This window comes from Pleurodeles waltl, chromosome 5, assembly GCF_031143425.1.
Source record: "Pleurodeles waltl isolate 20211129_DDA chromosome 5, aPleWal1.hap1.20221129, whole genome shotgun sequence".
Taxonomy (NCBI): domain Eukaryota; kingdom Metazoa; phylum Chordata; class Amphibia; order Caudata; family Salamandridae; genus Pleurodeles; species Pleurodeles waltl.
This window is the reverse complement of record NC_090444.1, coordinates 424598519-424626323: the sequence shown is the minus strand read 5'-3', so window position 1 is coordinate 424626323 and position 27805 is coordinate 424598519. Positions and strand designations below refer to the sequence as shown.

Genomic DNA, 27805 nt, shown 5'->3' with positions numbered 1-27805 from the left:
TGTATCGCCTCTTCAGGCTTGTCCATCAGAAGCGTTTGTTGGAAGGCAGACAGAATTTTATGTGGAACACAGGACAGTGAAATATTTGAGGTGATGGTCAGAGAAAGAGACAAACCAATGCTCATAATGCAAGGCCACTGTGAAGGGGAGCTCTGGGCTTTGGCAGCGCATCCCAAGAAGCCACTGGCTGTGACTGGAAGCGATGATCGTTCTGTACGGTAAGTGCTGAGGTCATCAGTCAATCTCTGGCAGCCATTTTTTTCCAATGAATGTTGTGCTTTTTGTCTCAGGCGAAATCACAAAAACTGTATCAGGGTTTGGATTATAGTTAAAATAGAAAAAGTGTATACATATAGGACCAGACGTACAATGCCCTTCTGCATTTCTTAATGGTTCAAATCGGTATTTCGGGCTATTAAGAAATGCAAAACGGCCTTTTCTTATGTACAAAGGCCTTTAGGAAATCGCAAATTGTGATTTCTACACTGTAGAAATCGCAGTTTGCTGTCCCCGGAATAGGAAATCGCAAATAGGAATTACCTATTTGCGGTTCCCATTTTGATGTACAAGGCATTTCCTAAATGCTATTTGGGGATTTAGGAAATGCAGTTACCATCGACTTGAAGTCATGGTAAGCATGTGCAATTTAAAAAAAACACCCCAAAATGCTTTTTTTTTTAAATTGCTATAGAGCACACACATGTCCCCGGGCATGTGTGTGCTCTACATGTGCACCACTATTTTTGAGGCACATGAAGGGGGGCCTTTTTCCCATTGCGATCCTTGGTTTTGCATTTCCCATATAGCAGTTTTGGAAATGCAAAACTGGCCCATTGTCACAAATGCAATGGGATTCCTTATGTGCGATTTCCTAAAAGCGATTCCTGCTCTGCAGGAATCACTATTAGGAAATTGGTATGTCTGTACATAGAATTTTGCATTTCCTAAATAGCGATTTCTATGAAGTCGCTATTTAGGAAATGCAAAATTGAGTTTTAGTACATCTGGCCCAATGTCACAAATGTTTGCTTTCTGTGAAATCAGAAAATCAGCTAGGATTTAACCCAATACAATTACTTCATTCATAACATGTAACTGGGCATTATATTGCTTTTATTTTTCAGGTTCTTGCTATGAGCAGCTTTTGCTGTCCGTTGCAGGTAGCATTAATCCATTCTTTATAGGCATTTTCATTGGTTTGGATTTGTTTTACTGTTCTACTTTGGATATGGATTCACTGCTTTCCTCCCTATTCTGTGGCGTTGTCTTACCCCAGGACCATGCATTTTGATTCGATCCTTACATAACTGATGTATGGGTACTACTTTTTTCTCTGTTCATCTTTACATATTATTTGTCTTTTACTACTCCATGGGGTTCTCTTTTGAATGGTTGTATGATCGAACACATGCCGTTACCACTCATGCCTTTACCATGCGTCCATTACGACACATTGCCTTTACCACGCCAGTCATTACCTCGCATATGCCTTTACCATGCAAAAAGTAAGTATATATCTCGTAAGTGAAACCCTTATAATTTACATATATTTATATTCCCTAGTGGCGATTGCCACTAGGTAGTTCTAGTTAGGGCCATGATTCCATAGAAAAAGCCTTTTTTGACTTGCGTCTAACTTTGGCAGCCTTTGAGGAATCTTCAGAAAATTTCCCCCAAAAAAGTGTGCCGGTCATTCTTGTTGGCCATGGGAAGTTTTGGAGTGTCCGTCAAGGGGGGATTGATAAAAAGGGGAGGGTGGTCAAAAAACGTGCATTGCCCAGGTTAATTCTATAGGAGGTTTGAACACGACTACAGCCCAAACTGCTAACGGAATTACACCAAATTAACCAGAAGGCTAGATTTTGTTCTGCAAATTGTGCTTTTGGTCATTTGGTGTAAATCCGTTCTGTAGTTTTTGAGATATTAAACGGAAAATATATTTGTATTTCTGATGACTGGATTTCTTAGGCGGAGACATTGTCGCATAACAAAACACAGAAAATGAAATTCCATCGAAACAGTGTAACCACAAGGAGAGGCTGGAAAAAAAAAACATACATGTCGAAGGCATGGAAAAAAGGAAACTGACGTGAACACGCCGGCAAGGACTTCTTACAGCTCCGATGACATCAGACAGAGTTGTGTGCGGAGTCATTCCATTGTGACGTCCTCATCGACGTGGAGAGCTAGAGAGGAAAAATTTCCACCGAATGCTGGCACATTGGGGGTATTCAAAAGGTGATGAATCCACAGGTAGATACTGTATCCACCAAAAAAGCATAACGAAGGTAAGTAACTTGTTCAACTAGGGCTGCGGTTCCTCCCTGAAGACTTCGCGAATAATAATGAACTTGTGCACGGAGCTGCAGAGCTCGGATTAGCTGCCAAAAGTTCAGCCAGGAAGTGTTGGCAGCCATCTTGGGACTTGGCCGAAGCCGAGTCCCACAGAAAAAGTAAAAAAATGAGTCATGGGGCCAGGGTAGAGTGACCCTGACCTCTTAGCTCTGATGCTGTTGTCCCAGAGGGACCCCACAGTGCTAAAAATCACTTCAAAAAAAAAATTGCTGCAATTTTCTGGGGAAAAAAACCACAAGTGTTGTTTGCCACGCTTGTTTTTGAGAAGCCCCTGGGTGGGCCAGGTCCTGGGGGCATTGACATTTTGAATGCAGTGGCCACTGACCCCCCCCCCCCCAATTTCCCCCCCTCCCATCCGGCAACCCCAGGGACTGCCACCTCCCCAGGTCACAATATCGCATCAAATACAGGGGGCCGATTAGGGTCCCCCCCACAGGCCCAGGAACTACCACCTTCCTGGGGCATAAGTTGAAATACACTGCTGGGGGCTATCCGGCTGGGGAGATGAGCTCCTGCAGCCCCTGAGCCTCCACCTCCTCAGGGCTAATTTTGAAAAAGATAGGGGGTTCATTGCAGAACCCCAGAGACCACCACCACCTCCCCAGGGCCATCTACGTTGGAGGGGGGTCGCAAAGCCCCCCTCGAGGAGCCACTAATGGCCATGGGGACCGCCATGGCCAGCTCCTGCTATGTCCTGGGGTGCCCACCCTTTTGACATAGCTGTTTGCTCTGACTTGGCAGGACCTTTGACAGCTCCAGCCAAATCAGAGCAAATACTTCACTTTCTGCAATTGAGAGCTGCCAAACAGCTCGCACTTGCAAAAAGTGAAGTTTTCATCTGTTTCTCCGCACACAAATATGCGTGCAGTGAAACTTATGAAAACACTGCTCCCACAAACAAGCAGCTGCTATTTAATGCCTGCTCCCTGTATCTGGGGGCAGTGCTGGCTCCAGTAGGCTGCAGGGAGACGGCTAGGACTGCAGGGACCTTGATGTTCCTTACGGTCCTCTCTCTCTCTCTCTCTCCCTCTCCCTCTCCATCTCCCTCTACCTCTTGCTTTCCCTCTCCCTCTCGCTTTCCCTCTCCCTCTCTCCCCATACTGGGATGAAAGAGAGAGATTGCCATTGTAATGGTCTCTCAATGCATCAAACTAGAAAGATGTTTGGTACTAATGTTATAGTTACGTTTGGATGCCGAGCAGTACAGAGTCACTTCTGGCCTAATAGCCAAGGTCTTGTGCTGTCACTCAGTAGGCTGAAGGTTCAAGTCCTCGTAACCCTTGGCAGTGTGTCTGTTTATTTTCTAGTGTTTTTACTGTTAAACATTCTTAGTGATGGAACATTGAAGTCCTTTTACCCTCAAAATCTATGGGTTGAATTTCGTAGCTAAGTCTGGACAATGTACAGTAAGGAGTCACCTCTGGCCTAGTGGTTAAGGTCTCAGATGTACACACTAAAGGTTAAGGGTTCTAGTCTAGGTGACTCTGTGGTCATTTCCTGCTGTAGTTTCTTTTCAACTTTAAATGGAGGGGACACAAGTTATAGTTAACTTAGGGCACAAGTTATAGTTACTTGAGATAACTCTACCTATAACAGGTGAATTTCTGTGGTTTTGTGAGCCTAACTATAACGTCCCTGTAACCTTTAGTTATTTAAGTGAATTTGTGTTTTTTAATTCTATTTCCTAACTATAACGTCCCCCTGTAACCTTTTTTCAGTGAATTATATATATATAAATATATATACCGGAAGATGCAGGATCACAAGAAAACAACAGCCAGCCAGGGCAAAAATCTGGATCCCAAGGATACAAAGAGCCACAAGAAAATGTAATATCCAAGAAAGAAGTGACTCAAACAGATGATCTCATTAAAGAACAAAAATATCTATTTTTGTTCTTTAATGAGATCATCTGTTTGAGTCACTTCTTTCTTGTATATATATATATATATATATATATATATATATATATATATATAAATGTGTATATACATGCCTATGTATACATATGTGCCTGTGTGTGTGCGTATATATATATATATTTATATATATATATATATATATCTTAAAAATACCCTTGCCTCCGAAATAGCCTGACCCACCCTAAAAATACCCTTGCCACCCAAATACCTTATCCACTCTAAATCTTAACAGTACCCTTGTCACCCAAATACCTTTACCCAGTCTACTGCCTAAAATTATCCTTTAACTATAACTTGAGAAAATGGAAAGAAACAGGGGGAAAGGCTAGGAGAAGGCAGTGAGAATCAGGGAAAAGCAAGGGGAAGACGCACAAAAATTAGGGAAATGGCGTGAAAACAAGGGAAAAGCAAGGAGCGGGCACACAAAAACAGGGGGAAAAGCAAGGAGAAAGCACTGAAAACAGAGAAAAAGCAAGTAGAAAGCAGTGAAAAGAGTCAGCAGCAAGGAGAAGGTGCTCAGAAATCGGGGGATAAATCAAGTAGAAGATGGGATCAAGAGAATAAGCTGGGCTTTAAAAAAATATTAAAAAAATTGCAGTGGATTCGCAAGTCCACCACGATTTACCAGCAAACATTTAAATAAATAAAATGTTTTTGGCTGCCGCTGGGGTCCCTACCACCAGGAGTCAGAGTATGTTTTTTTTGTTTTTGTTTTACTATTTTTTTTCTTGGGACTTATCTGAGTCCAAGTCCCAAGATGGCTGCCAGTACTTCTTGGTTTAAGTGTTAGCAACATGAGATGTGTCAGATCCGCAGAAGATCTGTGTACCTAGATATATAAACTTGTTTTTCCTTTATTCAGTGGCAGCTGCCGCCAATCTAAAGTGGTGGGGCATGGGTGATGTTAGGGGAATAATACTGTTTTTTAAAGACTCACAGAGCTCAGTCGGAAATGAAAAATAAAATAACAAAATTGTTTTATCATCATTTTATTTTTCATTTGCTGGCGCTGAACAGGGGCGGGGGAGTGGAAGAGCAGCCCCTACCTTTAATATTTCCAAAACTACTGAACGGATTTAGTGCAAATCACAAAAAAATATATATTTCTGTACCAAGATCTACCTTTGTGCTGAATTTAGTGTAATTCCATCATGCTGTATTCATGTCTAAAATTGCTATGAAAAATAATGTGAAACACTAATTTTATGACCCCCCATTTTTCTTGCCCTCTACTTTACGGATCACTGCAAAACTTCCCGTGTGGAACTAGACAAAGTAGGGCACATTCATCAAACTGCGCCAAAGTTATAAGCAAACCAAAAAATAATTTTCCTATGGAAACTAGGTCCTAACTATAACTACCTACACTACCTACTGGTGACCACCAGGATATATATATATATATATATATATATACACACACACACACACACACACACACACACACACACACACACACACACATCGCATGTACTTACTGGTTTGTGGTAAAAGCATGTGTGGTAAAGGTATTGCGTGGTATTCACCACGTTGTAAAGGCTGTTTCCCCTTCTGAACCCCTTTCCATGTTTTGCCTCCTGATTACTACTCATTTGTTTATTCCAGTTGCTCCAGATCCCACTTGCTCATTTGTCTTAAGAATATTTTTCTGCCCCTGCTGACCTTCACTTGGGCCACCTTGGTAGCCACGATTGGCTTTGCCAATGCCGGACACTTAAAATCCCCTGCATTTACAAAGCTTATAGTAGCGACCAGCTATATTAAAAGTGTATAAAACATTGTTTACTATATTTTCACGATGGACACCATGTTGCATAACCCAACTTGCGTTGTGTTGTCACATTATATCTTGCATGCATTGATCATCTTGAAAGCATAGAAAACAGTTAGCAAAGAATATACTTTATTGAGCATCTACAGCAATACATTTAAAAACAGAAAAACAAATCATGTTGGTTTAAGGTGTTATCTTCCAGTGAGTAAGAAGGTCAATGCCCTCTATACCCACAGAAAGAGATAAATTCATAAAGTAGGCAAATTCATGTAGTAAAGCTAACCTGTGAGTTGTAGTTATCCTCCGAATCTATAGATATCTGCCATTTTGCTCAGTCAGTTCGAACATCTCCTAGGCACTATCAAAGGGACCTTAGACAATCTCAACCTTGTCAGTTTGGAGTGCATGGTGGACAGTGGCGGCTGGTAATTTTAGGAGGGAGGGGGCGGGCAGTACACTCACACTCATGCATTCTTACACGCACCCACATCCATTCACAACACTCAACAACATTCAAACATACATGCATGCACCAAACATTTAAAAAACACACACACTTAACTTCACACTCACTCTCTCTCTTACCTTCAGCCTCGGAGGTCCCAGCCAGTGAGGGAAGGCAGCAGCCCTAATTTCGCCACGGAGTGGGATGGGGTCAGTGAGACTGCTGACCCCTCCCCACTCTGTGACAAGGTGTCACTGATTAACACTCGCCCTGGGCACTTCAGGCTTAAACCTGAAGTGCCCAGGTCGAAGTCAATGGGTGACACTTCCCCTCGTCACCGAGGGGAAGGGCCTCAAGGCACCTTTGCGGAGCTGAGGAGGTCACGCCCATAGGAGCTGTGACGTCTTCAGCCCAGCAAAGTTCAGCTCAGACAGCCAGGAGTCTGTGCAAATTGCGCATGTCTCACTCCTGGCTGCCTAATCTGAACATGAGGAGTGTCTGTCAGGCTGACCTTTGCTCAGCCTGACAGGCACTCTTTATGAGGGGCAAAAGGTGGGGGGGCATGGCCCCTCTGCCCTAAAGGACGGGCCGCGGCTGATGGTGGAATATGCTGTGGCTAACCACATAGCAAAAGTCTAATGTAAAACATGTTTTTCATTAGAAAATAAATGTCTCGTGTATTACAAATATTAAGGAACATATTAAAATCTGTTTAGGGAAGAATGCTTTAAGTTTAAATGAATTGAACATAATTAGGACATCACTGAGACGACTACTATTTTTTCTCATAATGAGGGGCTATTGCTTATGGAAAGGAACAGAACTTTAAACGACAGGTTAGGTTAAAAGGGTAAAGTTAATACAGTGTTTGAAATTGAAATCTAGAAGTGTAGCTACTTGGTATTTCAGATCACCTCTTTGATACTGAGACGTGCTGGTACACCTCCATTAAAAGCGCTGTACCCCTTTGTATATATGCCGGTACTCTCCTTTTGAAATTTAGGAAGTGGGGTATTCAGTGCTTGACTTTACCTGCCCATCTAAAGCACTGACTGGATAACTAAAGAAGGACCCATGATCGTTAAATTCATAGGAATGTGAGTGCACTGAAAGAAACCGGGAACAATACAGTTGGTTGTATGAGTAAATGAAAAAAGTAACCTAAGTGGGTGTAATATTAAAACATAAGTTCAAACGATTAGTCTAATACAATTCTAGAACATGCCTTGGCAACACCCTTATGTCTGGCATTGGATGCAGACCTATTGGTTTTGCAAGTGCTTTTTCCTTTGGAAACTGGCTTGCTTTATTACAAAAACATTTTAAAATGGCCATCCATCTTGGAATTTGTTTTGTATTAAAGGTTTAGAAAAACCATTAAAAAAGACCACTTGTGTGTCCGAGTACATATGCATGTAAGCGCCTGTACATGGTGGCAGCTTGGGATCCCTTTTGTAGGAGGGTTTGCAAAAAAAGATGGTCTCCCATGAGCCCACACATATACGCATGTAGGGGATGCTATCTTGAAATAATTTTTGATAGTGATAAATAAAATCAACATTCTAAGAAAGCCACCCATGTAAATGTATGCACGAGCAGCCATCTTAAAACAGTTACAAAGCTGATTTTCAAGCTTGGTGTTCGCTTGCAGTATGCACATGCAAGGGCCCTGTTGCATTGTCTGGAGAGCTGCCTAACCCTAAAACAAGGAAAATAAATGTTGCAAAAGGAAAAACATGTTTTATAAAGGCAAAGCACACATTAGGCCATCAGTCCCTTGCACCTGAAGGAATCAGTTTATTATCTGTGTTGGTGACAACATAGTGCTTGGGCAGAATATTGTCTCTCACAAAACGTTAATGGCTGATGTGGGGTAATTCATTGCCCCATACTGTATGCTCTAAGATCTGGAAAGAAAATATAAATTGCACTACAACAGACCAATATATGAAGAGGGCTGACCAAAAGCCCCCTTTGTGTATGTTTGTCTATATTTAGGAAAAACAAAAGGTTTTGGCTAATGCCAGACCTAACAATGAGAAGAATAAGTTATCTGACTTTTGACAAGGAACTAAAAATATAAACACAACACAATCAAGTTTGCTGTATTGCAAAATATTGCATATTTCTACCTGAAACACTTGATACATTGTAACCAACTTTAAGTTTAACTTTTTAATGGTCCATCAAATTAAAAAAGTGGGTTGGGAGCACCCACAATTGCATATTAACAGTAATTACCCCAAGAATCATTCTTCCTAATGATAAAAGTTTAAATGTTTTTGGACTCGAGGAAACCATCGCTAGTTAACAGGGCACACGTAAGAAGCTAGGATTAAAAAAAAGTGACGCTCAAGACCCTTAAAGCCTCTACTGGGGCAATAGGGGCTCCCATGTTTAGACATTTATGTACATTCACCAAGAAGAATAGGCCTTTGGTGGCTGCAATGCTTCATCAGCCCTCAGCTTGTGCAAGTGTTTAGAAGGATGAGTAACATAAAGGGATGGCAGAGATATCAACCCCTGAGCCTCCCCACAAGCAGGCATGTAATTCTCCAACCGGTTGTACTGTGTGCCTGAGAGGAAAGAATATTATTCCACCAGTATCAGACTATAAAAAAATTAAGTGTGCCAATACATTTGGCAGAGCATTATCATCAAAATAAGCTTTTTTTCCGTTATTTTGTTTTTTTCCGTTATTTTGGAACCAAGATCTTCAAATATTTTTGCTCTGAGCCCCTCTAAGCAAAATGTTTTAAAGTCGGGCCCACCCCCACAATATTATGGCAAGAATTGGGGAAACAGGAGGGTCAGATTTGAGTGAAGGGGGTGGGGCTTACAATATAATTTCAGAAGTAACTCAGTAGCTCATAATACACACTAAATGTGAGACATATAAAAAACAAATATGTCAACAAAATTAGAAATTGACAAAAACACCACTCCCCATAATTGGGGTTTTGTAAGCCTGCCACACTCCTGGACCCCATGCTGATGCACGTATTGCACTAATGATAGCTGCAGCCGTGAGTATAGCAGGCCATCTCCTCGGCCTCTTTTACACTTTCCCCACCATACCTGGCCATCTCTCTGATCTTGATTCTGACCCAATGTTCCTTTCAGAAAAATATGAGCTCCCACTTGTTGCCCACTACACAGCCTTAATGCTTACATGGAAAATGGGCCCACATACCCCTTTTGTAAAATAAGATAGTCATAATTGTGATGCAGTGGACCGCTCATACCCCTTGCCCGCTTCACTAATGATAGCTATTGCCTTGCAAAGGAGGCAGTCAGGCCTGCCCTGTTAAAAACTATGCCCTCATCTTGCCTCATCCCCCTCCCTGCCATCTCTCTGAGGCCCAGCAAAGGTTTCTCCTTTACTTTCATTGTCCTCTTCCTTGAGCCATTGGTGTGAGGCCCCAAAGCAAAACTGGCACAGCAAGGGTGCACTAGGATACAGTGCAAGCATAGAAGGAAAGTAAAGCAGTCTAATTGGGGTTTAGTTGGCCCCGCACAACCCTTCACCTGCAGCACCTTTGTACTTACAGCCCTGCAAAATTGACTGCCTTCTCTGACCAACTCGAGACCCATCTTTCCCACATCTTATCCCTTGCTACTTGGACCCAGTCCTCTGTGCAGCACCCCTGGCCTTAGTGCCATTGCATCTGCTACACTAAAGGCAGTAATGGCCCTTTAAAAAACAAAACAGGCCACAAAATCAATCCACCTTTCTCAGGATATCTGTTTGAAGAAGCCGTTCTATCGATTTGTAGACAAAAAAAGTATCCTCCACGTACCATCCCCTCTTCTCTGGCATATTTTAGATGCTATGCGTAGGCGTCCCTCCTTTCCGCCTTCACCTGGAACATTACTCTGATGCCTCAGTGGTGTGGACGTTCAGGGCTCAGCGTCTGAATGCAACTCTGCCGTTCCTCCTCTCACTGCCCCCCTTAACTCACAGAAATGGACATCTGAACAGAGGTTGAATTGCGTGGGATTTATGGGGACTGATAAGCCCATACTTTTTTATTTTTACATAAGCAGTAGCCAACCCTTTTTTTTTTTTTTTTTTTTTTTATTTTTTATTTTTAGCACAACCGTCCATGAATGGTTAATATTGACCTTTGGTTGGCTCTGGGTCAAAGTGAAGGGAGGGTGAGTGGGGAAGGCCAACAAAGAGTTTGAGGGGGATGGTCTCCTCTGCTGTGAGGCCAAAGGAGTGACAGAGAGCACAAGAAGAATTAGGTCTTCTCACCAGGGTGTGCCTGCTACCTGAAAGAAATGCAAATGAGCGTATTTAAGAGTCACCAAAAGCAAAGGCTTTGTGTGAGCCAGTATAAACCCTTATCAGTGGAGTCATTTGTATTTTTATAGCAACAAATCTTTATTCTGTTTGAGAGGTAATGTAAGGGTGATATAAGCTGAGTTCTGGAAAGCCTAGTTCTATTGAACACATAAAAATATTTGCACTAGGGGGTAGTCTAATTACCTATCACTAAAACAAATACTTTGAAAGCACTTGTGTTATCTTAAACACTAAACCATTTCGCGTAAGCCTGTCTTATACTGTGTGTAATAAAATTTTTAAATAGTAACTTTCATACTCTGGTACAGGCTGGGATCTTAAATCACTACAAATACACAATTCACTATGCCCTTCTGCGCCGATCAGGCCTTGAACTTGAAACGTGCCAAATAAACAAAGTTTCTCTTCTAGGCCATCATAATATACAAGGACTTGTTGAGGCATTTGTGTGCCCCTGGCAGTACAGCTATGGACTTGTGCGGTGATGGTGAGGCGGGGCTGAAGGGGGATATGGAAAGGGGAGGTTTAGTCAAAGTCTGAGCACACCTGTTGCAGAACCTAGTGAGTTTTAAGGTACCCCAGAAAGTTCTACTTAGAAACTAGAAATGTGAAGTATATGTAGGAAGCTGCCCTGGTGTGTGGTGGACACCTATGGTGCTGGCACCTTATACCAGATCCAGGAAACCCCTATTAGTGAATGAAGGCAATGTCTAGGAAGCCAGGACTCTCTAGAGGTGGCTGTGGATGAGCTGCCAAGACTTATCTAGAAGACATGCAAGGCTTATGCAATCCCACAACAGTCACACAGTAACTTATCATGCATGAAAAAACCACACAGTGTTACAAAGATAAACATACTTTATTACAGTAACACTACACTAGATTACTTATTGGCAGGCCCCTAACCAGAGGTAAGTCTACTATATTTATATATATATACAATAGCAATCACAAATTAGCATACAAACAACAAGCACTGGCAAGAATTGTAGAATATAGTGAGGGCCCTAGGAGAGGGCCAAACCATATACTAAAATAGTGGAATGCGGAGTGAAGTTCCCCACCCAAAGGCTTGGACTAGTTAGAAGGGAACTGGGAGAACTCGGACCCCAAGAGGTGAGTGGGTAGCTTTGTGACACCTCCCCCCCACCCACCCCCACCCCCCAGCGACCTGGAGAGCAGAAGTAAGTACCTGGTTTTCCTAAGGACTAACAATAGGACTTAGAAAATGGATTGTGCGAGAACAGGACTAGACCAGAGAAGACCAAAGGTGCATTCTGGAAGATGACCTGAAAAAGAAGGGGGCAGAGTCCAGTCCACAATGAAGTGTCCAGTCGGGACAGGAGCCACTACCCACCCTTCTTTGGATGTAGATCCGGGTCTACAGGGAAAGAAGAAGGCCAGCTGTGAAGTCCAGGAGCTGCAGAAGAGTCCTTGGATCGGTGCAGATGGTGTCGCACATCGGTTGTTGGGTCGCAGATGTCAGTGGTTTAGTAGAACCACCAACAAACCTTGACAACTGCAAGAGGAGGCAAAGGAAGAGTTGCAAGGCTGAAGAAGATCAGCAAGGTCCAGGGGACTCAACCCTTGGAGGGGAGTCTGGGCTGATACTCAGCAGTCGGGAGAGTCAGCCAAAGCAATTGCAGCCCTCCCAGGCAACTGGCAGCAGACACAATAAGTTGCAGTGAGGCCCAGTCCGCACCCATGGAGTGGAGTTCCATATCGCTGGAGCAACAGAGGAGAGACTGTCCTTGCAAGGATGAAGTACTGGTGGCTGGGGCTACTCGGAGGCTGAGGATCCCTTGGAGCAGGAGACAACAAGTCTTGGTTTCTGCAAGAGTCGCAGTGCAAGGAGAGGCAAGGTCTCAGTCTCTCAAGTTGGACAGCGAGCAGAGAGGACCAAGGGGACCACTTCAGACCACTACCTGTGATGCATGATCCACGCTGTCCCAGAGGAGAGCAGATCCAGGCAGCCAGTCATCGTTGCTGTAGGTGGCTGCAGATGCAGGGGAGGGACTACTGCACTCCAAGGGAGATTACTTCTTGCTTCTTGTTGCAGCTGAAGTCTTGCCGACCCCAGAGGATGCACAACCAGGGAAATGTTGCAGAGCTGGGGAAACAATGTTGCAAAGCAAGGTCATCTCAGGTGTTGCAGTCTTGTCTGTTCCTGTAGTGTCCAGTTGTGGTTCCAGTTGCCAGGAGCAGAAGTAAACGATGCATAGGCGTCCTGGTGGAGTCTTGCAATTCAAATCTAGCTAGATGTGAAGTAACAAGTCTGAAGATGAGCAAGCTTACTAGGAAATGATAGAGTGATAGATGCATGAATAGAGTTAAAGGTGATGTTCCTCACAAGTTTTGGACATGTAAGCTGTTTCTAAATGCTCCCTCTAATGGCAGCAGAAACTGAATAAAAGAAAGGTTTTAAGAACAACTCAGAGTTTTACTTTGAATGATACTCAGGATTTGAAAACCAGCAGGAAAAAGGAATTAAGCAGTGGTCTCACCAATCAATATTAATAGAGTCAGCCTTTGTGACCATAGAAGGTTTGTCAATAATTAATTCATGAATATTCCATGACTTTAAAAGGCAAGCCTTACATACTGCTTAGGCCGTGGTCAGACGAGCACTGCTTGAAAGAAGAAACAATATGATGTATGAAAGTAATAGAATAAAATGTGTCATCATACGAGATGACATTAAATAATGGTTTAGGAAGTGTAAAATTAAACGGGCCATTCTGTGAATGGAAAAACTGGAAATTCTGTTTATCTACTTGTCCATCCACAGCAATTACCAATAATAGGAATTCTAGGAAATATCTTTGTTTGATGTCTTCTTTGGTTTTGAGACTGATTATGACATTATTAATGTTAAGAGACAGGCAGAATACTGTAATCAACTTGAAACCCTCCTGGGCAAGACCAGCGTTGTGTGCTCACTACATCCTCTGTGAATTATGGGTCTACCTTTAACACCTTTGCCAAGTCAACCTATAGGCACCCAGTCAGGCCTTGATAGGGATATCTTGACAAGCTGAGCAATATTGTTCCTAGACAGAGTCCACATAAAATGATCAAGAACCTAATGTACTATTCCTATTCGCAAATCAGGTGTGTGGAAGTTGTAGACCCACTGGTTTGCAAATGGAAATGCACTTTGCAGTATGACCTTTGTACTAAAATGTTGCATCATAGATTGTACATTAAACAACAGAAGCTACAACAGCACTCAAGAAGAAGTACAAGGAAAATTGAAAGTCCATATAGTAATGATCCGTGTTGATGATTTAATTATATGGTTTATTAAAGAGAGAACAGTTCTGTAATCTTTAGTACATTTGTAATTGGACAGCAGCCAACACGTGTTTCATCACAAAGTGACTTTTTCAAGGCTAAAATTTAAGTAGAATAAGGTAGTAAATGCAAAGGCTCCAGTGATAACAGATCCATAGTACGTTACTATATCTAAGATGAGCCAAAGAGAAAATTGCTGCTGGTCATGATATCTGTCCAAATATATAAATGTGGAAGTAGTAACAGAAGTCCTTAAAGCAGTAGGCCCTTCATATGTGAGGTTTCACTGCTCAATGTATAAGTTTGCATCCAATAACAAGAGATCCAGAAGTAACTGTGGCTGTTTAATAACTGTCTTCAGTGCAGCTACACGGCATCCCAGGACTTCTAATTGAGTGATGTGGCATATTTTGTTGTTTAATGTACACAGTGTAACTCATGGTTCAGTGTGATTTTTCACCCCTGGCAGTAGGGTGTTTGATAAATACAGAGCACCAATCCAAGATATTTCCAATTGTTTAAGATTACATTATATCCACTTATACATAAATATGTAGAGGTGTGATTGTAAATCACTACGACTAAGTGTATTACAATAAATTTTACATTGCAGGGTGTAGCACAGTGATCTGCCTGATAAATAGTAGTTAGGGTGGGCGCAGTTTGTGACTCCATCTGATTGACTGTCAGGGCAGGGATGAAGGTTTGAAGGGACAGCAGACCTCCGTCCCTGTATCTGCATTCCCTAAATGCGGAGAAGTGTGGCACAATGGTTAGAGCAGCAGACCCTGAAGCAGAGATCTGGCTCAAGACCAGGGTTCAAGTCCCGCTTCGGCAGGTCTTGGGCTCAATTTCCTTGGACCAGATAATTCTCGCCTCGGTGCCTAATCTAATTAATGAGTCCCACTCTGCAACTCTGGGCAATAGCTTGCTTAATCTCCACAACGGCCCCAACAGCGCTTGGATGCCTGGCTTCACCCTGGGGGTGCCCAGGAGTGGGCACCTCACAGGGAAAAGCCAGGAGGGGTTCCATAGCGGTATGAGTACAGCGCCTTGAGACCCTAATGGGTGAGTAGTGCGCTATACAAGTGCAAAGTTTACAGTTTAAATGAGAAATACGTTTTCTAATGCCAACCTATGTCCATTAAAGGGATCAGTGCTCCTTTTTTCATAAAAAGTTTCCTGTTTGAGAGGACATCAAGTAGAGCAATTAGTGGTCCTCTAGAACACTTTCTGCTCCGCCCAAGTCTGCAATTACATGTCTCAGAAGTGATAGCATTGCCTTTGCAAACCAGATACCACCACCCTTGAGGAGTTGAGCCTGATCAATAGTTTGTGACCAAGATTGCAGTCACAAACCATTGATACCTTTCTCTTTGAATCACAGATAGGATAGGGGATGTCTCTTTAATTCCTCCTCTTATTTGTGATTCAGACAGGATCGCAGAAGTCCTTTTACTAGTATTAGGGCTTTTGTAAACAGTAAAAAGAAAAATATTCAGTCACATGCCCTGCGATTTTATGAATTGCAGGTTTTTGCAACTGCAAAATGCCTCTCTACATCAGATCCCCTAATCATGGCTATATTTCTATATTAACTGGTTTACTGTAACAGCATGCACAAAGGGTCTCTCAAGAAAAGGCTGAAACAATTTTAAGTAGTCCAAAGTTTAGCAACTATATTAGTAAAAAACATATGGTTCCCAAAACACTTTATTCTTTGCAATAATTCCCAGTGGAACAGAGGCTCATCTTTAAGAGTTTATAAATCACATGCAAGCCATGCTGATCCAGAGGACCCAAACACCTAAAATAACATTGTGCCGCCATAGACCCACCTGCAACCTGGGATCCACAGTAGAGGACTAAACCACACCTATAGTATTAAATCAGAAATGATGAAAAGGGAGGACTTGTGAAACATCAGGATATGTGCTATGAAAGTAACTAAGGTCTACATTGAGGCTTCAGTTGGCCCCCTAAAGCTTACATAATGAACAGAAACCAGATCCAGAAAGCAGCATTGTGTAACTGTAAAGTAATGGATGGTGTCTAGTTTCATTCTTTCCTATTATGCCTTGCAAATCTCACTGCTCTGATGTGGCTGGCAAGCAGCAACTGGTGTCACTAATTTCCACTCATCCTTCTCATACTTTTAATGGCTTGTGTGTTTTTGTTGTATAGGTTATGGAGCCTTGCTGATCATGCCTTGATTGCTCGCTGTAATATGGAGGAGGCTGTGCGTAGTGTATCATTTACCCCTGATGGTTCCCAAGTAGCTCTTGGGATGAAGGACGGCTCCTTCACTGTTCTCAGGGTCAGGTAAGTCAAAACATTGTTTATTAATAGGATCCCATGGTTCGGTTAGTGTACAGAATATGATAACTAATTTTGCTTATCTTTTTTTCTCCTGGAAGTTTTAGCGTATGTAGCCTTGCTGTAGCCTTGATTTGTTCATTTGTTTTTTACATAGAATCTCTAGATTTGGGGTGGCAGGAGATGCATACAGCATTCTACAAAGCATTCTGTTTACAAGTATGCCTATGTTGTATACAGCTAGATTGGAATGGTGGTAGGCAATGTTTGGTGAATAAACACATTTGAAGGGAGATTCAAATAGTAAACAGCAAACCTCATGGCACTGAACAGGCTAATGAGGAAGCTAAGTTATTTGTGACACATGGCAATTGGACTTCTTCCCCCAACCCATGCCTGCACTGGCCCAGGTTAACACCTTTAGGAAGATGCTCTAGCCTAAAGGTTGTAGGCAGACAGCAGACCTCATCTTATTGTACTTGTTGTTTCACTTTAAAAAGTTGACTATCACCTAATAATGTATGTGCAAAATCTAATTCTCTTCTTTCTTCAATACCAGAGGTCAGCAGGTCAACTTGTAAATGCCAGACTGTTCTACTGGATTGTAGGATTCCTACTCAATCAGCTTAATCACTCCTGTTCAGCTGTTATATAATACTGCTGGCTGGAGTCATCAAAACATAAAGGCCCTCATTATGACTTTGGTGGTCTTTTTCAAAGACCACCAAAGCCGTGGGCGCCAGAAGACCTCCAGTGCTGGAGGTCTTCTGCCCACCATATTACAAGTACTGCAGGATTTTCACCACATTTTGGGCAGAAATCCTGCAGTAGTCATGCTGGTGGTCGGAGGCATATGGGCAGTTCCACCACCGACCCCGCCTCACCAGAAGGACTCCACCAGCCATGTTACGACCTGTATTATAGCCTGGCGGTGTCCTGATGACGGGGCGCTGCGGGCGGTGGAAGTACCTGTGCCCTGCCGGATGACGTCCTCGCCAGATAAGGTAAGTCAGGCGTCCGACAGGAGAGGGCATGGAAGGGTGGGGGTATTGTGTGTGCACGTGTGCGTAGGTGTATGTCTGCATGTGTGTATGGGTGTTTGTATGCATGTGTGTATGGGTGTGTACATGTGTGGTTGAATGTGTGTATGAATGTTGAAGTGAATCTATGTATGGATGTTGAAGTGAATGCATGTACGGATGTTGAAGTGGATGCGTTTATGGATGCATCTGAGTGAATGCATGTACGTCGGTGTTGGTGAATGCGGGGTGCGTGTGGGTGTCTGCATGCGAACATGCGGGGAGGTGGGGTAGGAGGGTGCTGTACCAGAAGGGAGGGTGGGGGTAGGAGTGCGCTGTACCAGAAGGTGGGGTGGGGGGAGTGAGGCTCTACCAGAAGGGGAGGTGGGGGGAGGGGCGCTGTACCAGAAGCGGGGGTGGGAGGTTTGGGTATGGAGGGATGGTGGGGTTTATTGTGCTTGCTGGGGGGAGGGTCGGGAGAGTCATCTGCCGGTGATAGGGAAAAAATTCCCTGTCACTGGTAGCCTTTCTGCTAGGGTTTTTGCTGTGGTACTACAGCCGCGGAAACCCTGGTGGAAAGCTGGTCATAATACCACTGGTGGTCTTGATTGGACCGACAGGTCGGAGATGCTCATCTCCGGCCCTGCTGGTCCAATCTCCCTGGCGTTACAGACAGGGATGTGGCGGGTTGGCAGAGGCCAACTCGCCACACTCATAATGTGGCGGTCTTCGCCACCAGCCTGTTGGCGGGGAAACCACCACCGTGGCCCTGGAGGTCAGAAGACCACCAGGGTCATAATGAGGGCCATAATATGGCTTTCTGTGTATATGTGTATGTATATGTTCGATGGCATGTGTAGCTGCAGATACACATGCTGTGCACATCCTGCCATCTGGTGTTGGGCTCGGAGTGTTACAGGTTGTTTTTCTTCGAAGAAGTATTTTCGAGTCACGAGACCGAGGGACTCCTCCCATTTCGGCTCCATTGCGCATGGGCGTCGACTCCATCTTAGATTGGTTTTTTTCCACCATCAGGTTCGGACGTGTTCCTTTTCGCTCCGTGTTTCGGGTCGGAAAGTTAGTTAGAATCTTGGAAAAATCGTCGGTATTGTTTGCGTTCGGTATCGGGTTAGTTACAACAGATCGACACCGACTTTTGAAGAGCTCCGGTGGCCCTTCGGGGTTTTTTCGATCCCCCGTCGGGGCCTGGTCGGCCCGGCCATGTGTCTCTTCAAGGCTGATGGAACGGACCCCATTCCGCTTCTGCCCAAAATGCCATAACAAGTATCCATATACAGATCAGCATCTGGTCTGTAACTTGTGTTTGTCGCCGGAACGCATGGAAAATACTTTTGAAGCCTGTCGAGCGTTTCGGTCCAGGAAGACACTAAGAGACCGAAGAGCAAGGAGACTGCAAATGGCGTCGGCGCCGACAGGACAAGAGCGTTTCGAGGAGGAGGAAGAAACATTCTCCATCCAGGAATCGGACTCGGATGAGATCGATCCCGAAGAAACGCCGAAAACCGTGAGTAAGACGTCGAAACACAAAACTCACGAAAAAACCACTAAAGCCCAGGGGACGCCACTGCCAACAGGCCATGGCTTAACCCGAAAAATAGGTGACCGATCATCGGCACCGAAAAAGGGCACGCTGGTGGCGAAGTCATCCGACTCCGGTCGAGATACCGCCACACAGCAATCTCAGGCCCGAGATAGTGGCTCTGAGCAGGTTCGGCACCGAGATAGCGGCACCGAAATGGGTCGGCACCGAGAGACCACGACGCCGAAAGTAAAGAAGGTTTCGTCGGAACCGAAAAAAGCAGCCGAAAAGGTTTCGATACCGAAACATCCGGCCTCAGAACCGAAAACAAGTTCCTACACTGAGGAACAAGGACTGTCCACACAAATGAAGACACATAGATTTGGACAGGAATTGGAAACAATAGAGCCAGACTATACACAAAGAAGGCTCCATATCCAAAAAGAAACTGTGAAGATCAGTACTCTCCCTCCGATTAAAATGAAACGCAAACTTGCCTTCCAAGAAAAAGACAAGCAGCCACAGGCAAAGGTGGCTAAACAAGTAACCCCGCCACCATCTCCACAATGCTCTCCGCAACCATCACCGGTAGCCACTCCACCAATGATGCAATCCCCAACTCATACAGGAATGAGTCAAGATGACCCTGACGCATGGGACCTTTATGACGCACCAGTGTCAGATAATAGTCCTGAAAGTTATCCAGCTAGACCGTCGCCACCAGAGGATAGTACAGCCTACGCACAGGTGGTATCGAGAGCAGCGACCTTTCATAATGTCAGCCTGCATGCTGAGCCCATTGAAGACGACTTTCTTTTTAACACACTGTCGTCCACACACAGCCAGTATCAAAGTCTTCCTATGCTACCCGGAATGCTAAAACACTCCAAACAAGTGTTTGAAGAGCCTGTAAAAGGAAGGGTCATTACTCCAAGAGTGGAGAAAAAATATAAACCGCCACCAACAGACCCCGTGTACATCACACAACAGCTAACACCGGACTCAGTTGTAGTAGGGGCAGCACGCAAAAGAGCGAACTCACATACTTCAGGAGATGCACCACCTCCAGATAAAGAAAGTTGAAAATTCGACGCAGCAGGCAAGAGGGTGGCGGCACAGGCAGCAAACCAGTGGCGTATTGCCAATTCACAGGCTTTGTTTGCCAGATACGATAGGGCCCATTGGGACGAAATGCAACACTTTATAGAACGTTTGCCCAAGGAGTTCCAAAAGAGAGCGCAGCAGGTAGTAGAAGAAGGACAGAGTATCTCCAACAATCAGATACGGTCAGCAATGGATGCTGCAGACACAGCTGCTAGAACTGTCAACACAGCAGTAACAATAAGGAGACATGCATGGCTGCGTACATCGGGATTTAAACCAGAAATACAGCAAGCTGTGCTGAATATGCCATTCAACGGACAGCAGTTGTTTGGGCCGGAGGTGCACACTGCGATCGAAAAACTTAAGAAAGACACTGACACGGCCAAAGCCATGGACGCACTCTACTCCCCAAAGAGCAGAGGCACATTTCGAAAAACACAGTTTAGAGGGGGGTTTCGAGGACAAAGCACAGAACCCACAACCTCACAAACAAGACCCACTTACCAGAGCCAGTATCAGCGGGGATGTTTTTGGGGACAATATAAAGGGGGACAGTTCCAAAAGAATAGAGGGAAGTTCCAAAGTCCCAAAACTCCTCAAAACAAGCAGTGACTTCCAAGTCACAAATCCCCAACACATAACATCTGTGGGGGGGAGACTAACCAAGTTTTACAAACATTGGGAGGAAATAACAACAGACACTTGGGTCCAAGCAATTATCCAGCATGGTTATTGCATAGAATTTCTCAAATTCCCTCTAAACGTCCCACCGAAAACACACAATATCTCAAAACAACATATAGATCTTCTAGGACTAGAAGTTCAGGCATTGCTACAAAAAGAAGCAATAGAATTAGTACCAAACCAACAGAAAGGGACAGGAGTTTACTCTCTGTACTTTCTCATACCCAAAAAAGACAAGAGTCTGAGACCTATACTAGATCTCAGAACATTAAATACATACATCAAATCAGATCACTTTCACATGGTGACATTACAGGACGTAATCCCACTGCTCAAACAACAAGACTACATGACAACCCTAGACCTAAAGGATGCATATTTCCATATACCGATACATCCTTCACACAGAAAGTACCTAAGGTTTGTATTCCAAGGGGTACATTACCAGTTCAAGGTGTTGCCATTCGGAATAACAACTGCGCCAAGAGTTTTTACAAAATGCCTAGCAGTAGTAGCTACACATATCAGAAGGCAGCAAATACATGTGTTCCCGTACCTAGACGATTGGTTAATCAAAACCAACACGCTAAAACGGTGTTCACAACACACGAAGTACGTCATAGAAATCCTCCACAATCTAGGTTTCTCAATCAACTACACAAAGTCACACCTTCTGCTGTGTCAAACACAGCAATACTTAGGGGCGACAATCAACACAGCAAAAGGGATTGCCACTCCAAGCCCACAAATGGTTCAAGCATTTCACAATGTAATAAAGACCATGTATCCAAAACAAAAGATACAAGTCAAAATGGTGATGAAACTACTAGGCATGATGTCCTCATGCATAGCCATTGTCCCGAACGCAAGGTTGCACATGCGGCCCTTACAACAGTGCCTAGCATCACAATGGTCACAAGCACAGGGTCAACTTCTAGATCTGGTGTTGATAGACCGCCAAACATACACCTCGCTTCAATGGTGGAACAGTATAAATTTAAACCAAGGGCAGCCTTTCCAAGACCCAGTGCCACAATATGTAATAATAACAGATGCCTCCATGATAGGGTGGGGAGCACACCTCAATCAACACAGCATCCAAGGACAATGGGACAATCAGCAAAAACAGTTTCACATAAATCACTTAGAACTATTGGCAGTATTTCTAGCGCTAAAAGCATTTCAACCCATAATAAGCCACAAACACATTCTTGTCAAAACAGACAACATGACAACAATGTATTACCTAAACAAACAGGGAGGGACACACTCAACACAGTTGTGTCTCCTAGCACAAAAAATATGGCATTGGGCGATTCACAACCACATTTGTCTAATAGCACAATTTATTCCAGGAATTCAGAACCAGTTAGTAGACAATCTCTCTCGGGATCACCAACAGATCCACGAATGGGAGATTTACCCCCAAATACTAAACAAATACTTCCAGAATTGGGGAACACCACAAATAGATCTATTTGCAACAAAGGAAAACGCAAAATGCCGAAACTTCGCATCCAGGTACCCACAAGATCAGTCTCAGGGCAATGCGTTATGGATGAGCTGGTCAGGGATATTTGCTTATGCTTTTCCCCCTCTCCCACTCCTTCCATATCTGGTAAACAAATTGAGTCAAAACAAACTCAAACTCATACTGATAGCGCCAACATGGGCAAGACAACCTTGGTACACAACACTACTAGACCTCTCTGTAGTGCCTCATGTCAAACTACCAAACAGACCAGATCTGTTAACACAACACAAATAACAGATCTGACATCCAAGTCCAGCATCACTGAATCTAGCAATTTGGCTCCTGAGGTCCTAGAATTCGGACACTTAGACCTTACACAGGAATGTATGGAGGTCATAAAACAAGCTAAAAAACCTACCACTAGACATTGCTATGTAAATAAGTGGAAACGATTTGTTTATTACTGCCATAATAATCAAATTCAACCCTTACACGCATCTGCCAAAGACATCGTAAGATACTTACTACATTTGCAAAAGTCAAAGCTAGCTTTCTCTTCCATAAAGATACATCTTACCACAATTTCAGCTTACCTGCAAATTACGCACTCAACCTCACTATTTAGGATACCAGTCATAAAAGCGTTTATGGAAGGACTAAAGAGAATTATACCACCAAGAACACCACCAGTTCCTTCATGGAACCTCAACATTGTCTTAACACGACTCATGGGTCCACCTTTTGAGCCCATGCACTCTTGTGAAATGCAATACTTAACATGGAAAGTTGCATTTTTAATTGCCATCACATCTCTAAGAAGAGTGAGTGAAATTCAAGCATTTACCATACAAGAACCATTTATTCAAATACACAAGCATAAAGTAGTTCTATGGACAAATCCAACATTTTTACCAAAAGTTATATCACTGTTCCACTTGAATCAAACAGTAGAATTACCAGTGTTCTTCCCACAGCCAGACTCTGTAGCTGAAAGAGCACTACATACATTAGACATCAAAAGAGCGTTAATGTACTACATTGACAGAACAAAAATAATTCGAAAAACAAAACAATTATTTATTGCTTTCCAAAAACCTCATACAGGAAATCCAATTTCTAAACAAGGCATTGCTAGATGGATAGTTAAGTGCATTCAAACCTGTTATCTTAAAGCAAACAGAGAACTGCCTATTACACCAAAGGCACACTCAACCAGAAAGAAAGGTGCTACCATGGACTTTCTAGGAAACATTCCAATGACCGAAATATGTAAGGCAGCTACATGGTCTACGCCTCATACATTTACCAAACACTACTGTGTAGATGTGTTAACGGCACAACAAGCCACAGTAGGTCAAGCAGTACTACGAACATTGTTTCAAACAACTTCAACTCCTACAGGCTGAACCACCGCTTTTGGGGAGATAACTGCTTACTAGTCAATGCACAGCATGTGTATCTGCAGCTACACATGCCATCGAACAGAAAATGTCACTTACCCAGTGTACATCTATTCGTGGCATTAGTCGCTGCAGATTCACATGCGCCCACCCGCCTCCCCGGAAGCCTGTAGCCGTTAAGAAGTTGATTTGTAAATTTGTAAATTTGAAAGTATATTACTTTAAACTACATTATGTACATTACTCCATTGCATGGGCACTATTAGTAGCATACACAAATCCTACCTCACCCTCTGCGGAGGAAAACAATCTAAGATGGAGTTGACGCCCATGCGCAATGGAGCCGAAATGGGAGGAGTCCCTCGGTCTCGTGACTCGAAAAGACTTCTTCGAAGAAAAACAACTTGTAACACTCCAAGCCCAACACCAGATGGCGGGATGTGCACAGCATGTGAATCTGCAGCGACTAATGCCACGAACAGATGTACACTGGGTAAGTGACATTTTATATATATATATATGTTCAATGGCATGTGTAGCTGCAGATACACATGCTGTGCACATCCCGCCATCTGGTGTTGGGCTCAGAGTGTTACAAGTTGTTTTTCTTCGAAGAAGTCTTTTCGAGTCACGAGATCGAGGGACTCCTCCCATTTCGGCTCCATTGCGCATGGGCGTCGACTCCATCTTAGATTGGTTTTTTTTCCGCCATCGGGTTCGGACGTGTTCCTTTTCGCTCCGTGTTTCGGGTCGGAAAGTTAGTTAGAATCTCAGAAAAATCGTCAGTATTGTTTGCGTTCGGTATCGGGTTAGTTACAACAGATCGACACCGATTTTTTAAGAGCTCCGGTGGCCCTTCGGGGTTTTTTCGATTCCCCCCGTCGGGGCCTGGTCGGCCCGGCCACGTGTCTCTTCAAGGCTGATGGAACGGACCCCATTCCGCTTCAGCCCAAAATGTCATAACAAGTATCCATATACAGATCAGCATCTGGTCTGTAACTTGTGTCTGTCTCCAGAGCACAAGGAGGATACCTGTGAAGCCTGTCGAGCGTTTCGGTCGAGGAAGACATTAAGAGACCGAAGAGCAAGAAGACTGCAGATGGCGTCGGCGCCGACAGGACAAGGGCGTTTCGAGGAGGAAGAAGAAACCTTCTCCATCCAGGAATCAGACTCGGACGAGCTCGATCCTGAAGAAACGCCTAAAACCGTGAGTAAGACGTCGAAACATAAGACTCACAAGAAGACAACAAAAGCCCAGGGGACGCCACCGCCAACAGGCCATGGCTTAACCCGAAAAATAGGTGACCGATCATCGGCACCGAAAAAGGGCATGCATGTGGCAAAGTCATCCGACTCCGGTCGAGATACCGCCACACAACAATCTCGGGCCCGAGACAGCGGCTCCGAGCAGATTCGGCACTGAGACAGTGGCACCGAAATGGTTCGGCACCGAGACACCACGACGCCGAAAATAAAGAAGGTTTCCTCGGAGCCCAAAAAGGCGACCGAAAAGATTTAGATTCCGAAACATCTAGCCTCGGAACCGAAAACAGGTTCCTACACAGAGGAACAGGGATTGTCCTCCCAGATGCAAGGACATAAGTTCGGAGAGGAACTTGAATCTGTTGAGCCAGACTACACTTAAAGAAGGCTCCACATTCAAAAAGACACAGGGAAGATAAGCACTCTTCCCCCAATTAAAATGAAAAGAAGACTTGCCTTTCAAGAAAAGGACAAGCAGCCACAGGCAAAGGTGGCAAGACAAACAACTCCACCACCATCTCCACCACCATCAATGCACACATCACCGGTAGCCACTCCACCACTGATGCAATCCCCGACTCATACTGCAATGAGTCAAGATGATCCTGATGCATGGGACCTTTATGATGCTCCTGTATCAGATAACAGCCCAGACTGTTACCCTGCGAGGCCGTCGCCACCTGAAGACAGTACATCCTACACGCAGGTGGTCTCAAGGGCAGCTGCGTTTCATAACGTCACGTTGCATTCAGAACCAATTGAGGATGACTTTTTGTTTAATACACTCTCCTCCACTCATAGCCAATACCAAAGCTTACCTATGCTCCCGGGAATGATAAAACATTCCAAACAAATATTTCAGGATCCTGTAAAAGGCAGAGCCATAACTCCAAGGGTGGAGAAGAAGTACAAGCCACCACCAACAGACCCTGTTTATATTACGCAGCAATTAACACCAGATTCTGTGGTTGTTGGGGCAGCTCGCAAGAGAGCAAACTCTCAGACCTCGGGAGATGCACCACCTCCAGACAAGGAGAGTCGCAAATTCGATGCTGCGGGTAAAAGAGTTGCAGCACAAGCAGCAAACCAATGGCGTATTGCCAATTCACAAGCACTTCTGGCAAGATACGATAGAGCTCATTGGGACGAAATGCAGCATTTCATAGAACACTTACCCAAAGAGTTCCAGAAAAGGGCACAACAAGTGGTAGAAGAAGGACAAAGTATCTCCAATAATCAGATACGGTCATCAATGGACGCAGCAGATACGGCTGCAAGGACAGTAAATACTGCAATAACAATAAGAAGGCACGCATGGCTCCGCACGTCAGGTTTCAAACCGGAAATTCAACAAGCCGTGCTAAATATGCCATTTAATGAACAGCAGTTGTTTGGGCCGGAAGTCGACACTGCTATTGAAAAACTCAAAAAAGATACTGATACCGCAAAAGCCATGGGCGCACTCTACTCCCCACAAAGCAGAGGCACATTTCGCAAAACACAATTTAGGGGAGGATTTCGAGGTCAACCTACAGAGGCCACAACCTCACAAGCAAGGCCCACTTATCAAAGCCAATATCAGCGGGGAAGTTTTCGGGAGCAATATAGAGGGGGACAATTCCCAAAAAATAGAGGGAAGTTCCAAAGCCCCAAAACCCATCAAAACAAGCAGTGACTTCCAAGTCACACATCCCCAACACATAACACCTGTGGGGGGGAGACTAAGCCAATTTTACAAACATTGGGAGGAGATAACAACAGACACTTGGGTACTGGCAATTATCCAGCATGGTTATTGCATAGAATTTCTCAAATTCCCTCCAAACGTCCCACCGAAAACACACAATATGTCAAAACAACATATAGATCTTCTAGGACTAGAAGTTCAGGCATTACTACTAAACGAAGCAATAGAATTAGTACCAAAACACCAGAAAGGAACAGGAGTTTACTCTCTGTACTTTCTCATACCCAAAAAAGACAAGAGTCTGACACCTATATTAGATCTCCGAACATTAAATACCTACATCAAATCAGATCACTTTCACATGGTGACATTACAAGACGTAATCCCACTACTCAAACAACAAGACTACATGACAACACTAGACCTAAAGGATGCATATTTCCATATACCGATACATCCTTCACACAGAAAGTACTTAAGGTTTGTATTCCAAGGTATACATTACCAATTCAAGGTGTTGCCATTCGGAATAACAACTGCGCCAAGAGTTTTTACAAAGTGCCTAGCAGTCGTAGCTGCACATATCAGAAGGCAGCAAATACATGTGTTCCCGTACCTAGACGATTGGTTTATCAAAACCAACACGCTAGAAAGGTGTTCACAACACACAAAGTATGTCATAGAAACCCTCCACAAACTAGGTTTCTCAATCAACTACACAAAGTCACACCTTCTGCCGTGTCAAACACAGCAATACTTAGGGGCGACAATCAACACAGCAAAAGGGATTGCCACTCCAAGTCCACAAAGGGTTCAGGCATTTCACAATGTAATACAGGCCATGTATCTAAATCAAAATATACAAGTCAAAATGGTGATGAAACTCCTAGGCATGATGTCCTCATGCATAGCCATTGTCCCAAACGCAAGGTTGCACATGCGGCCCTTACAACAGTGCCTAGCATCACAGTGGTCACAGGCACAGGGTCAAATTCTAGATCTGGTGTTGGTAGACCGCCAAACATACACCTCGCTTCAATGGTGGAACAGTATAAATTTAAACCAAGGGCGGCCTTTCCAAGACCCAGTGCCACAATATGTAATAACGACAGATGCCTCCATGATAGGGTGGGGAGCACACCTCAATCAATACAGCATCCAAGGACAATGGGACACTCAGCAAAAACAGTTTCACATAAATCACTTAGAACTATTGGCA

General features: G+C 43.9%; 1 protein-coding gene across 2 annotated transcripts in view; it reads left to right on the top strand.

Annotated features, from left to right (window-relative positions):
- Positions 1-27805, top strand: part of EML6 (EMAP like 6) — an 854573-nt gene that overhangs the window by 288463 nt on the left and 538305 nt on the right. For both annotated transcript variants that reach the window (XM_069234186.1, XM_069234187.1), the window contains exons 7-8: positions 17-218; positions 16284-16421. In XM_069234186.1, coding sequence (XP_069090287.1) covers positions 17-218; positions 16284-16421 — 340 coding nt within the window. The remainder of the gene's footprint in view (positions 1-16; positions 219-16283; positions 16422-27805) is intronic.